At 40.5% G+C, this 14,653-nt stretch overlaps 3 protein-coding genes and 1 long non-coding RNA gene across 6 annotated transcripts; 2 read left to right on the top strand and 2 right to left on the bottom strand.

Moving 5' to 3' along the window:
* Positions 1–530: 530 nt before the first annotated feature.
* Positions 531–1,974, top strand: LOC132268367 (uncharacterized). Its single transcript, XR_009469289.1, has 2 exons — positions 531–899; positions 1,722–1,974. It is a non-coding gene; the product is annotated as an uncharacterized LOC132268367 (long non-coding RNA).
* Positions 1,975–3,394: 1,420 nt separating this feature from the next.
* Positions 3,395–8,702, top strand: LOC132268365 (uncharacterized). 3 transcript variants are annotated; one of them, XM_059769221.1, is made up of 2 exons: positions 3,395–3,804; positions 8,425–8,690. In XM_059769221.1, exons 1-2 carry the CDS (start codon positions 3,462–3,464, stop codon positions 8,466–8,468), a joined length of 387 nt encoding a protein of 128 aa, XP_059625204.1. In that variant the 5' UTR covers positions 3,395–3,461; the 3' UTR covers positions 8,469–8,690. The 3 variants fall into 3 exon arrangements, 1 of the variants encoding a protein (XP_059625204.1); XR_009469287.1 differs by lacking the exon at positions 3,395–3,804 and adding an exon at positions 6,981–7,182 and having other exon boundaries at positions 8,425–8,702; XR_009469288.1 differs by lacking the exon at positions 3,395–3,804 and adding an exon at positions 7,552–7,603 and having other exon boundaries at positions 8,425–8,702.
* A 632-nt stretch (positions 8,703–9,334) lies between these two features.
* LOC132269115 (uncharacterized) lies at positions 9,335–11,764 on the bottom strand. Its single transcript, XM_059770155.1, has 5 exons — positions 11,062–11,764; positions 10,878–10,965; positions 10,355–10,773; positions 9,794–10,037; positions 9,335–9,704 (listed from the first exon to the last, which is right to left on the bottom strand). Exons 1-5 carry the CDS (start codon positions 11,065–11,067, stop codon positions 9,685–9,687), a joined length of 777 nt encoding a protein of 258 aa, XP_059626138.1. The 5' UTR covers positions 11,068–11,764; the 3' UTR covers positions 9,335–9,684.
* An 871-nt stretch (positions 11,765–12,635) lies between these two features.
* LOC132269635 (uncharacterized protein At1g65760-like) lies at positions 12,636–13,940 on the bottom strand. Its single transcript, XM_059770885.1, has one exon. The coding sequence runs from the start codon at positions 13,938–13,940 to the stop codon at positions 12,636–12,638; it is 1,305 nt and encodes a 434-aa protein (XP_059626868.1).
* Positions 13,941–14,653: the final 713 nt, after the last annotated feature.

Here is a 14,653-nt window from a genome sequence, read left to right as displayed (position 1 = left end):
TCATAAATTTCCGTCTAACCAAACGGACCCTTAAGGAAATCCAGGAAAAAAAAAAAAAATTTACTTAAGGGAATGATAAATAAGCCTATTTCTAAAACCTAAATTCTAAACCAAACTCACCCTCTTCCACCACTTTGATGACTTTCCTAAGTTTCCTTTGTTACCATACAACTCTAATTCTCTAGTTCACTTCCCCTCCCCACCATCCATAATTTACACACTAATTTCTTTAATCAGTACCCCAATTTTCAGATCGGCTAGTTCTAGTGTCTATTTCTGGCATTAGTCAATTCCTAGAGCCTTGTTTGTTACAAATGACATTGTACATGTACCGCCTATATATATATAGGCATTGTGTATATTCTCTAAATTTTTAGATGAATACCTACACCATCCATAGGAAAGACTCTAGAACTCCACTTTTCTTATGCCATAATTTTCATTGAAACAATGCTCCTATCATAGTCCACTCTATTTAGATGACAAGGTTTCGTGGTTTCCACAAATAAATATTCTTGAATCTGTGATGTTTGTATATAATTGTGTGTGTGTGGTGTGTGATTTAAATGAAAAAGAAAATGAGAAAAAGAAATTATAAAAGAAGTGGGACCCACATCACTTTTTAAGTGAATTGTGAGACCAAAATTGGTCTCTGCCTTTCTCTCTCTCTCCCGACAGACGCCTCTGCTTCTCCTTCTTGTCTTTTTTTTTTTCTTTTCTTTTCACTTCAAGCTTCCATTGTTGATTACTCCTTCATCTTTTGTCGGATTGAGGTGCCGTTTGAGGCAAAACGAAGCTTGTGTCGAGCTCTACACATCCATACCAACAATTCCAGATTTGGTGCACCCTTTGGACTTCGAAATTTAGGACCCATTTTCTAGGGTTTGCTCATTTTTGAGGTAGGGACATCTTAAGCCATGGAATCTTGCTCTATAATGAATCATGTTCCTCTATGTGTGTTATAGTATGTTTAATTGTTGTTAATTTTGATTAAAATGATTTAATTGACAACATGCTAGTTATGTAAATGTGTATAACATGGTTGAATGAAAAGTATGTCTATGTGATGGTTGTTTACATTTTTTTTGAGGTTACTAACATGCTATAATGATGCCATGAGAACATGCTTATTTATTATTGTGCTAAGTTCCCATTTGTCATTATATTGAGATCATGACATGAGCCTACATCTCATTGGGTTGCATGAAAAAGTGAAGTGGTTGTCTTGAAATGAAAATGGGGATTTGGGAATGAATGTTTTGAAAAAAAAAAATTGGCTTTGACAAACCCGGTCGCTGCGGGGTTACCAACGGGCCGGAGGTTAATATAGCCTAGAGGGGACTAGGGAGTCGCCCTAGTGTGGTTGAGCTAGCTGGGCCCCATAATTACGCCGCGGGGTTACCAAGGGTCAGGGACACTAGCCAATCCTCCTCTCGTGTCGCGGCGGGGTTACCAAAGGGCGGGCTGTATTAACGTTTGAAAGTGATGGTTTTGAGAATGAAAATGGGGAGTGTCATTGACATGCATTGCATTTCATTGCATTGCATTGCATTGTTTATAATTGGAATTGAATTGTATGTTGTATTCGATCCCCTATGTTGTATGATCCCTATCTCCCATTGGCCTATGCTTTGATTGGATTCACTAGGACACAAGAATTGTGTCTTAAGTGTCACCTACTGAGCATATAGCTCACCCTACTATTTATATATTTTTTTCAGGTCTTGGAAAAGAACCGGTGGACGACAACCCACCTCAAGCTTGAGCGATACTAGAAGCTCACTTTTGTGTCTTTTGTATATCTCCCATTATTTTTGCAAAGCACTAAAAGTGTGAAGGTGTATATGTATATTTTGCAAAACTTTGTTATGTAATGTAAGGTATTTGATGATATTTTGGATGTGAATTTGATAACATGTAAACCTTATTGATGCATGGGGAGAGTAATACTAGTTTGAGGTATTATCGAGGTCATTTGATTGTGTATTATCATCTACTATTGCTGTGAACTCGGAATTTGAGCCGTGACAGGTTAAAAATGCAATTGAACAGGTTGTGATAGGCCTATTTTTAGGGGAGGTCATGCCGAATTTTTTTTTTGTTTAAAAAGTATTAGTTTTGAGACGTTACAAATTTGGTATCAGAGCCAAGGTTCGAAAACCTTTAGGACGACGGGTAGAGGCCTACATAGAGTCGCATGGGATGTTGTTTGTATTGTTTACTTGACTACTTGCTACGTGGTATCTTATTTAAATGAGCATGCTTAACTGCCTATGTGCTTACTTGCTTATGTTAAAATGTTTCTTGCATAGTCTTGCATGCTAAGTGTTGTACGGTATTAATTCTTGTTGAGTTGTCCACAGTGGACCTTAGTGTCATGTTTCTGAATCGTTTTCTCGTTTTATAGCACGATGTCACGGCGTGAGGAACCTAGAGAAGTTGGCCCTAGACCAACAAGGGGTGATGTTGGTGAGAGATCTAGCTCCAATCCGGCGGAGCCAGTTGATGAGAACATGCTTCTTAGGGACTTGATTCCCCCAAGAGCTGTTCCCCTAAGAAGAGAGAATGTTGAAACACCCGTACTCGTAGAAGTGGGTGAAGGTTCTGTGGCACTGGAGTTTAATCGTTTGTTGCAAAATGTCGTGAGAGCAACTATTGTTGCTCAGCCGCAGTTGGTACCACAACCTACAGTTCAAGTTGAGGAGACTCCAGCTCAGAAGCGTCTCAAGATCATTAAGGGGTTTTCTCAGCTGATGCCGGTTATGTTTGAGGGTGGTGCGGATCCAATGGTAGCAGATGACTACTTGGATCAAGTTGAAACCCAACTAACTTCAATGGATGTGACAGAGGATCATCTAAAGATCATCCTAGCTACGTATAAGTTTGCTAAGGATGCTAAGGTTTGGTGGAAGTCAGTCACCAACCAGTACAAGATTGAAGAGATGAGCTGGGACAGGTTCAAGGAACTGTTCTATGAAAAGTACTTTCCGCTTTCCAAAAGATGGGAGTTACAAGACCAGTTTCATAATCTTATTCAAGGGAACATGTCAGTGGCGGAGTATGAGAACAAGTTCACCTCACTCTCCCGTTTTGCTCCAGAAGTGGTGAGAGATGAAGCTAACAAGACTCGGAAGTTTGTCTCGGGTCTTAATGATCGAATGAGGCCGTTGATCACGGCACAGTTTATTAAGGTTTACTCTGAAGCAGTGGAAAGGGCTTTGATGCTGGAGGCTGACAATAGAGAGAAGGATGCAAAAAGAGAGCAATTGAAGCAAAAGAGGGGTGCAGGGCCATCCTCAGAGGGATCTTCTTGGAAAAGGAACAGGGGCAGTCCATCTCAGTTTTAGGGAAAGCAGTCTGTACGATCTGCTCCTACCACTCCGTTGCTAGCTGGGTTTGATAGGAATGCAGTTGTTTGCTTTCAATGTCAGCAGCCCGGACATTACAAGTCCAGTTGTCCGATGAGATCGTCTTCAGTTTCGTCAGCTCCGAAGGCTTGTTATGGGTGTGGCCAGCAGGGTCACTTGATTCGTGATTGTCCGAGTCAGAGAGCAGGCACCGTTAGTGGCAGAGGGTCACAGCAGAGGCCGTCACAATCGGCTACAGTTCAGTCAGGTTTCAGACCACCACCACCACAGCCTACTATGTCTTCACAGGGTTCACGATCAGTTAGGAGGGATACTCCTACTATGTCAGTGCAGCAGTCAGGTGTTCAGGTTGGCAGTCCTCAGGCACAGGTACCTCAGGGACGTGTTTTTGCACTGGCACAGACAGATGCATCTTCTGGACCGTCAGTCCTTCTAGGTATATTTCCAGTGTTTGGTTGTTGGGCCCGTGTTTTATTTGACTCTGGTGCATCTCATTCTTTCATTTCATCATCATTTGCACTTGCATCGAGGTTGGAAGTTAGTTTCTTGGAACAGGCGTTGAGTGTTGATACGCCAGTTGGGGTTTCAGTGTCTTTGAGCCGAATTGTGCGGGAATGTCCCATTGTGATAGCCGGGTGGACCTTTGTGTTTGACCTTATCCTCCTGGAGATGACTAGCTTTGATGTCATTCTCGGGATGGATTGGTTGGCCTTCTTTCATGCCACGATCGATTGTTTCAAAGGGAGAATTACAGTTTGCACTCCAGAAGGAGACTGTTTCTCTTTCACGGGAGATCGGAGTGATTCCCAATCATCGTCGTTGTATGGAATTCATAAACGGAGTCGTGATGATTACTTCTTGGCTAGCCTTTTAGCTGAAGAAGATGATGTCGTGGGAGAAGTTTATCCGGCGATTGTTTGTGACTTCTTGGATGTTTTTCCAGAAGATTTGACAAAGTTGCCTCCACACCGAGAAGTGGAGTTCTCTATTGAGTTAATGCCAGGTACCGCGCCGATTTCTATGGCACCGTATTGTATGGCACCAGTTGAACTGGAAGAATTGAAGAGGCAGCTTGATGATTTGAGGATGAAAGATTTCATCCGACCGAGTGTGCCACCGTGGGGCGCACCGGTCTTGTTTGCTAAGAAGAAAGATGGTTCGTTGAGGTTGTGCATTGATTATCGGAAGTTGAATCATGCCACCATCAAGAACAAGTATCCTTTGCCAAGGATAGATGATTTATTTGATCAGTTGAGGGGAGCCAGTTGTTTCTCGAAGATTGACTTGAGGTCTGGCTATTATCAGTTGCGGGTTAGGGATGAGGATATCCCGAAGACAGCATTCCGTACACGGTATGGACACTATGAGTTCCTTGTTATGCCTTTTGGCTTGACTAATGCGCCAGCGGCATTCATGGACTTGATGAACCGCGTCTTTCACGATTACTTGGACCAGTTTGTGGTAGTTTTTGTGGATGACATTCTTGTGTACTCACGGACTCGGGAAGATCACGAGGTCCATTTGAGTATTGTTTTACAGATTTTGCGGGAACACCGATTGTATGCCAAATACGAGAAATGTGAGTTTTGGCTACAGGAGGTGAAGTTTTTGGAGCATGTTGTTTCAGAAGGTGGAGTATCAGTTGATCCATCAAAGGTTGAAGCAGTTTTGACTTGGGAGCGACCCAAGAATGTGTTTGAGATCCGCAGTTTTCTTGGTTTAGCGGGTTACTATCGGAGATTTGTGAAGGATTTCTCCCGTTTGGCAGCTCCTATGACCCGTTTGACCCGGAAAGGGGTCAAGTTTGTCTGGAATGAGGCCTGTGATTCATCTTTTCAGGAGTTGAAAACGAGATTGACTACAGCTCCAGTGTTGGTGATACCTGAGCGAGGCTTGGGTTATGTGATCTATTGTGATGCTTCACGTGATGGGTTGGGATGTGTGTTGATGCAGGATGGTAGAGTAGCGGCTTATGGGTCTCGACAGTTGAAGACTCACGAGCTTCACTACCCTACTCATGATCTGGAGTTAGCGGCAGTTGTGTTTGCCTTGAAGTGTTGGAGACACTACTTGTATGGTGAGAGATTCGAGGTATTTTCATATCACAAAAGTCTCAAGTACCTTTTTTCCCAAAAAGACTTGAACAACAGACAGAGACGATGGGTTGAGTACTTGGAAGATTACAACTTTGATTTGCAATATCATCCGGGCAAGGCAAATGTTGTAGCTGATGCCTTAAGCCGAAAATCTTGTGGAACTTTGGCCAGTTTAGCTATTCGGAAGTGGCAGATGCTTGAAGATCTGGCAGAGATGGGATTACAGTGTTGTGATGATGATGCTTACAGTGAGTCGGCATTCTTATTTAGTCTTGTAGCTCAGCCTACTCTTGTTGTACGAGTGATTGAGTCACAGAGACAGGACCTGGACTTAGATACCATCTACGCTTTGATCTCTAGTGGTGAGACAGTGAAAGATTGGGCCTTGCATGCAGATGGGGGTCTACGGTTCAGGGGCTTGTTGGTGGTTCCCACAGTTTGTCGTGAGGATGTCCTACGGGAGTTTCACACTTCCCGCTTTGCAGTTCATCCAGGTGGTACTAAAATGTATCACAATTTGAGGCGTCAGTATTGGTGGAGCGGGATGAAGAATGATGTTGCACAGTTTGTGGCTAGATGCCTTACCTGTCAGCAGGTGAAGGCCGAGCATCAGAGGCCAGCTGGTTTGTTGCAACCATTACCTGTAGCGCAATAGAAATGGGAGCATATTGCTATGGATTTTGTGACAGGTTTTCCAAGGTCACGGAGGGGCAATGAGGCCGTATGGGTCATCATTGACAGATTGACCAAGATGACTCACTTTTTGCCTATTAAGGCAACAGATGATGCAGAGAAGCTTGGTGTTCTTTATGTGAAGGAGATTGTAAGGTTGCATGGAGTTCCTGTAACCATTGTGTCAAATAGGGATGCTAAGTTCACTTCGAAGTTCTGGGAAGGACTTCAAGTAGCGTTTGGTTCAGCGTTGCATCTTAGTACGGCATTCCATCCACAGACGGACGGTCAGTCGGAGCGTACTATCCAGATTTTGGAGGATATGCTTCGGGCATGTGTACTTGATTTGGGAGGTAGTTGGGAGGATCACCTTCCACTTATTGAGTTTGCCTACAACAACAGTTATCAAGCGAGCATCCAGATGGCTCCATTTGAGGCGTTGTATGGTAGACCTTGTAGGTCTCCTGTTTGTTGGACTGAGGTAGGTGAGACAGTCGCCTTAGGACCCGACATTGTACTCGAGACCACTAAGAAGATTAAGTTGATAAGACAGAGGTTACTTACAGCTCAGAGCCGACAGAAGAGCTATGCGGATAAGCGGAGACGACCGTTATCCTTTGAGGTGGGAGACCATGTTTTTCTACGGGTTTCTCCACGAAAGGGATTGATGAGATTCGGAAAAAGTGGCAAGTTGTCGCCACGATTTATTGGACCGTTTGAGATTTTGGACCGAGTAGGAGAGGTTGCCTACAGGCTTGCTTTGCCACCACAGTTGGATAGGGTCCACAATGTTTTCCATGTATCGATGTTACGGAAGTATGAACAGGATCCATCTCACATTTTGAGTTGGGTAGATGTGGACATTGATGAGGATGCTTCCTACGAGGAAGGACCAGTTCAGATTCTTAACACACAACAGAAGGTGTTGAGGAACAAGACGATACCGATGGTGAAAGTTCTTTGGAGACACCACAGAGTTGAGGAGGCTACTTGGGAGCTTGAACAGGAGGTTCGCTCCAAGTATCCAGCGTTGTTTTCTTCCTCAGGTATGTCTTGATTTCGAGGACGAAATTTTTTTAAAGTTGGGGAGAATGTGATGTTTGTATATAATTGTGTGTGTGTGGTGTGTGATTTAAATGAAAAAGAAAATGAGAAAAAGAAATTATAAAAGAAGTGGGACCCACATCACTTTTTAAGTGAATTGTGAGACCAAAATTGGTCTCTGCCTTTCTCTCTCTCTCCCGACAGACTCCTCTGCTTCTCCTTCTTGTCTTTTTTTTTTCTTTTCTTTTCACTTCAAGCTTCCATTGTTGATTACTCCTTCATCTTTTGTCGGATTGAGGTGCCGTTTGAGGCAAAACGAAGCTTGTGTCGAGCTCTACACATCCATACCAACATTCCAGATTTGGTGCACCCTTTGGACTTCGAAATTTAGGACCCATTTTCTAGGGTATGCTCATTTTTGAGGTAGGGACATCTTAAGCCATGGAATCTTGCTCTATAATGAATCATGCTCCTCTATGTGTGTTATAGTATGTTTAATTGTTGTTGATTTTGATTAAAATGATTTAATTGACAACATGCTAGTTATGTAAATGTGTATAACATGGTTGAATGAAAAATATGTCTATGTGATGGTTGTTTACATTTTTTTTTAGGTTACTAACATGCTATAATGATGCCATGAGAACATGCTTATTTATTATTGTGCTAAGTTCCCATTTGTCATTATATTGAGATCATGACATGAGCCTACATCTTATTGGGTTGCATGAAAAAGGGAAGTGGTTGTCTTGAAATGAAAATGGGGATTTGGGAATGAATGTTTTGAAAAAAAAAATTGGTTTTGACAAACCCGGTCGCTACGAGGTTACCAACGGGCCGGAGGTTAATATAGCCTAGAGGGGACTAGGGAGTCGCCCTAGTGTGGTTGAGCTAGCTGGGCCCCATAATGACGCCGCGGGGTTACCAAAGGTCAGGGACACTAGCCAATCCTCCTCTCGTGTCGCGGCGGGGTTACCAAAGGGCGGGCTGTATTAACGTTTGAAAGTGATGGTTTTGAGAATGAAAATGGGGAGTGTCATTGACATGCATTGCATTTCATTGCATTGCATTGCATTGTTTATAATTGGAATTGAATTGTATGTTGTATTCGATCCCCTATGTTGTATGATCCCTATCTCCCATTGCCCTATGCTTTGATTGGATTCACTAGGACACAAGAATTGTGTCTTAAGTGTCACCTACTGAGCATATAACTCACCCTACTATTTATATATTTTTTTCAGGTCTTGGAAAAGAACCGGTGGACGACAACCCACCTCAAGCTTGAGCGATACTAGAAGCTCACTTTTGTGTCTTTTGTATATCTCCCATTATTTTTGCAAAGCACTAAAAGTGTGAAGGTGTATATGTATATTTTGCAAAACTTTGTTATGTAATGTAAGGTATTTGATGATATTTTGGATGTGAATTTGATAACATATAAACCTTATTGATGCATGGGGAGAGTAATACTAGTTTGAGGTATTATCGAGGTCATTTGATTGTGTATTATCATCTACTATTGCCGTGAACTCGGAATTTGAGCCGTGACAGGTTAAAAATGCAATTGAACAGGTTGTGATAGGCCTATTTTTAGGGGAGGTCATGCCGAATTTTTTTTTTGTTTAAAAAGTATTAGTTTTGAGACGTTACAGAATCTTAGACACTTGTTTGGCCTGGGTAGCTAGAAATGCATGCTATGGTGGCTATTGAATCATCGCATGCCTCTCGATCAATTTAGGATACGAGTGTTGTGCTGTGTGGCTTATATATTCTTGTGTGGTGTTGGGTAGGCTAGAAATGCCCCTGTGGCTAATGAGTTGAGAAGCATCACATCTCAAAATCTCATTCAGGAATGTTTTATTGAGATCACTCACATGCACCATATATCAGCTACTAAAACTTTTCAACCAGACTTCAATTTTGGTGGTTATGCTTGAAAAGAGGTGTCAAGTAACCCAAGTTCTAATGCAAACCTAACCAAGTTACAAAAATATAAAACTAATGTTATGTTGCATTTGGAAGCACTGATTGACGCCATGATTTTGAAATTAGAGAAAATTCATGTTGGATCGGTCAGTCTATAAATTAAGAGGAGCAACAGACATTCCTCATTTATGAGACTGAAAGATTGGTTAGACTACAATTTAGCCATATTCATCACAAATAGATACATTTCACATCCTTGAATTAATGTTACATTTAATTCCTCTCCAGATTCGGACTGCTACAGCATTTTTAAAAGAAATAGTTAGCATGACTACACTGGATATCCCCTCTCGTGGAAACCTCTTCTTCCAAATATCGTCGAGATGATTATGAAAGCATCATAGATCAGCTCAATTGTTTACAAGCATTATATGTAAACCCTCATCTTTCAAAATTTATAGAACCAAAGTAACCCATCTACCAATAACCAGTATACAATGGCTAAGCCAAATTAAGCAGTTGATTCAACCATGAAATTAAGGTATGGTCGGTCTCCTTTAAGCTCTAACCAACCTTCATAGCTCTAGCACCACAACTGTCCAAACCAAAAATACGATCAGTTAGAGAGAGACGTGGGGGGTTCTTTCTTGCAAGAGAGGGTGGGTGAAAGAGAGGAAATCTTACATTCAGAGTCAGTAGTGATCCAATTTCCAGTTCTTGAAGTAGTTAGATCTGTGTCATGGACAGGAGTACTGGATATCAAACAAGGCATGTTTAAGTTCTGATCATTCTTTAATGAAATTGCAGAGGAGGAAGTGGAGCAGCTTTCAACTTCCCATCTGAAGCTGATCTTAGGAGAGTCAACATTGCTAAGTTCATCATCATCTGGTACTGCTTTTAGGGCTGCTCGATTCCGAAAGTATGACACCTGAAAGATATATATATTGTATTGCCATAGATCGATCAGACTAAAATTTAATTGTAGAATTGGAAATGAATATATATGTGCAATCTGGCATATACATAATTATTATGTTGTTTTACAGGTACCCCTATTAGTCTGTCTTTGTTGTTCAACCCAAACAATTACCAATGACTAACCAGTGACCAGCCCATTTTTTGCTATGTTCTTAGGCTTCATTTGACTTCTAAGAAAATATATGACACAGCCGGTATTTTAACAAGAAAAACCCAACATACTAGGAACCAAATGAATGAATTAAGAAATAATGTTAAAGAATTTACCTTTCGACCGAAGTACTTTCCTCCTTTCTCAGATTTCGCAAAAGCAGCCCATCTCAATAGCTCCTTCATCTTGGAAATGGTCTTGTTTGTGTCACCCTTTGGCTTATCTTTCTTTTCATTTACATTATTATTAGTTGAGGATGATAATGCCGAGTCGCTAATTGGTAGAACCTTATTCCCCACATTGGCACCCGAATCCACCTTGTGACCAAGCCCTAGTCCTCTAGCAATATTTTCTTTTTTCATCTTCATCAAGAATTGTCTTCTACGAAAGCTTCCCAACCTCTTTAGATTAAGCGTGCTATAGAAGCAACTCTTTGCAATGTCTCTTCTGCGTAAAACAGTAATTGGATTCAAATTCTTATACCCCGATTTGCTTTCTCCTGCACTCTTCAGTCCTCCATTAATGCCCTTTTTATCTGATAAAAAAAAAAATCAAACAAATAAACAAAAAAATTGGTTACTAAAAATGTAATGGATTTGATACTTTCGATCACACAAGGGTTGTGAACAGTTTTCTTACCATTAGCAGTACCCTCCTTCTTATTGGTAAGACTAGAAGTAGACTCTCTTGGTTTTTCTTGTGCTACCTTGAAGAGCCTTTGGAGGATCTGCCATATATATATAATTCAACAAGAGCTACATCAACTTTGATGTGAATGTGACATAGCGAATAATTTAATCATAAAATTGCAAATGAAGCTCACCTGCATGTTATGCTAAATGTTAATCCGGACTTAATAAAATAGTATAGAAACAGAAAGAAGATTATATTGGTCAAATGGACAGCACACGAGATCTATCTGTGCTTCTAAAGATTCCTGCCTATGTGAGGGGCTTTAGGAAGATGAAGACAAATTGGAGGGAGTTGGAATGAATCTAAGAAGATGGTGGTGAGACAACCAGGCAGTGGTTGGCTTGTGAATGGTTTTCAAACTAGTATAATGTGGGATTACTATATAAGCTGATCATGTGGTGGGTGTTTAAGGGATATATATATCTTGAATTTAATTAAGAGGATAGATAGAAAGAGTTTAGCTAGCTCTGGTGTCATTTCTCTCTACCATACACTTGTACCTCTGCGATTAGCCGACTGCGGTGGTCCCTACAAATGGATGGCCACTTTTTAGGGATTTACTGCTCCCAAGGAAGCTTAAGACTAACCTGGGAGTAAACCAAGCCAAGGGGTAGTTAATTGCAGAGGAAGCTCAAGCTGATAATGGACCAATAATATAGAAATGAGAGTGCTTATATCTGATTGTTTATGTGGGCAAACAATAGTACATAATGTAATATATATATGTATGTATATATATATATGTATGTATAAATGTTATGCATGGTTGTTGAGGCATGTGGGGGTAAGGAGATATTTTAGGACAATGTGTAGAGTGTCATGAGGGGGTTGGTGGTTGTGGGCACATGCAAGTGGTGGTTTCTCTATTAATTTAGAAACTGTGTGATGAAATCGAGGCTTTGCCTTCTTGGGAGTGTCATGTGTTTGAGATTCTCCAACGTTTCCTACTCACACAAGTTTTGAAGAGATCCAGGTGAGGTGACGTGTTACTCTACCCTCCATGTGGGTTTGATGCTGACGTGGCCTCATTAGGGCGGTACAATGAAAACGTGTGTGTGAGTGTGTGATTCTACAAGAATTCCTATGAAGCATTTCATTTGCTTCTCTTCCATACAAGTTGTAATTTTCTAGCATGTTCTAACTTGGGAGTGCAACAGCAACATGATCTCATGCGCCTGGCCAAAAGGCAAGAGCAAGACACTGGATGGTGCAAAGCTTTGCATCCAGTATTTGAGTATCAAACACATACTAGTTCCATTATATATATATATATATATATACACACAAAAAATCACTTTCATCTCTAGAGTGCTGGTAAGGATGAACTAAAAACATACCTAACATTTGGCATTGACCTAGCATTCTAAGTGAATAAAATTTCTATAAAAATATTATTCTTTGACAATAAAGAAAATCAAATGAAATATCTAATTGAGAATATGTATAAAATGATTGCAACTTACATTTTTTTTTTATTTTTTTTTATGCTCTTTAGCAAATAAGCCTCTCAGATTTTAATTATCTCACTTTAGCTGTTAGTAGGACAGAAGGAAAAACAGAATATAAAATTCTATATTCTGACCACAAACAAGAAAATTTAAGTTGACCTATATAAACAACAATTTCAATTATCTCAATCTTTATAACTGGAAAAGTTATTGTTCAATAAACACAAAAATACAAAACTGGTTCCTTGTGTCGACACTACAATAGACTCGGCATGTACCACACAGGAGGAGACACAGATGAATGGGAGTCGGTTGGTAAGAAAGACTTAATACTCCCATCATCTAAGTTGAACATACCCAAATCACAAGCAGCTCCTGGACCATCATATGTTAATAGCACACTCCAATAATTGTCATCAGTGAAATAAATGCAGTTTCCCCTAAATCCTGAGAAGAGGCTAGCAGAGAGGGAGATGCCACCATTGGTGCCTACAAATAGCATCTGATCACCTAAGCTGTCAACTTCAATCCAACGCCACCAACCTCTTGAACGTAACTTGAACACCTTAAATGTCGTAGTGATATAAGGATTAAAAGTCCGTAACCTGACATTACCATTTCTTCTAGGAAAATTGCAGTGTCTCACTACCATCAAGAGCTCCCCACAAGATTCCACCAAATAAATTAACTCAACATCCGCCTGTAACTTTAACATGCGATCATGGCTTTCAGGGCAAGGCATGTCCACTTTTGTACCCTTTGGATGCGGATCCAACTCAATGAGCACAAGATTATAATCATCAGTAACCGCATACAACTGATCTTTGAACAATATCATATCTTGAAAATGAAATTCTACATTCCCGGTCGAAAAACGAGTCCAAGCATGATCCCCTGGTCTACAAAAGCCCAAGTTCCTCACTTCATAAATAGCCACAACAATACAATTGGAAGCCACATAATCTACACCATTACAACTCGTAGTGGAAGCAGTAGAGCTAATAGAAGGGGGCGTTAGTAACATGGCCTTGCGGATGTATGATGCACCCTGAAACCAACGCTCCAGATCATGGATAGGACTACAAAAACGAGAAAGTGTAGTCTGGGATGGAAGCTGGATATTAAGCCTCGAAAGTGGGTTCAAAAGGAAGTTGTCTCCAATATCATTTGCCATTATCAACCACCCCCAGGAGGAACCACAACACCTACAGCCACGGACCTTGGGCAGCTTCAGCTTCAAAATTTTTCCATGGGCAGGACTGAAAAATCCATGATCATCATCCTCTGAACTGTTGTTAGAAGAAAGCATCAGCCAAGGAAGCTGTTGCAAAGAGAAGTGTTGTTTTTGCTTTGCAGCAACTGCAATGGATCTCCAAGTCTTGCAAACTGCACTAAAGCGATGATAATCAACAATGTCAAGCATCTGAAGTATAAGCTCCGCAATTTCTGGAGGAAGTGCAACTATGATATCATTGGAGTTATGAGCCACCTTCAATTTCTTCCTTTTAATATCAATTACTTGAGATGAAAGATTATTTGCTATTGTTGACATCAGTTGCATACTTGCATTAATTCTTTCGCCAATCCTGCCAAACAAAAATGATTAGCACAATCTAAAGTAAAAGCTACAAGGAACCCGAAAATAATTGGGAAAGAATGAGTTGGAAATTAAAAACACCACATAAATGTGCACACACAAACATATGCGTGTGTGCGTATGAGAGTAGTCTGGCAGATATCTAAGGAAAGCAGCGAGTACTGAAAACAGTTGTGGATGGTTAGACTAGAAAAACAGATATGCTTAAGAAAATATGATGATTGAAGTAATAAGCTGCTCCAGGTTCAAAACCTTCGGCTTCATTCTATAATTCTGATGCTCCTTCAGTATATAAAGCCAGGATGAAGATGCATAAGCTTGCTCGATGTTGCTTTTAAGCATGTATTGGATGGCTAGTACTTCATTTTTTTGACTTGTGAACCTAATTAATAATAACACTCTTCTTTTAACTGGAAAAAGTGGTTGGATAGAAAGATACGTAGTATATAAAAAAAGCCCAACAAGAATGAGCATTTGACTCATCCATATATGGTGATGTCACTCTTTGACTTATTATTGTAATTTCTCATAAATCAAAATCAAAACAAGGAGTTCTTGACGATGCTTGACAGCTTATAAGACGGACAGCCCAAACCTATACTCCAATGTTTAATAATACTGTAAACAAATAGAAAATCCTAGGGGTTAGGATCAGAGGCAATTTAAAATATTTCTTA

The sequence above is a fragment of the Cornus florida genome, unplaced genomic scaffold (assembly GCF_030987335.1).
Source record: "Cornus florida cultivar Cherokee Brave unplaced genomic scaffold, ASM3098733v1 CherokeeBrave_3.0.0_Hap2_Chr08, whole genome shotgun sequence".
Lineage (NCBI taxonomy): Eukaryota > Viridiplantae > Streptophyta > Magnoliopsida > Cornales > Cornaceae > Cornus > Cornus florida.
Note: the sequence above shows the minus strand (reverse complement) of the source record. Positions and strands in the feature narration are given on the sequence as shown.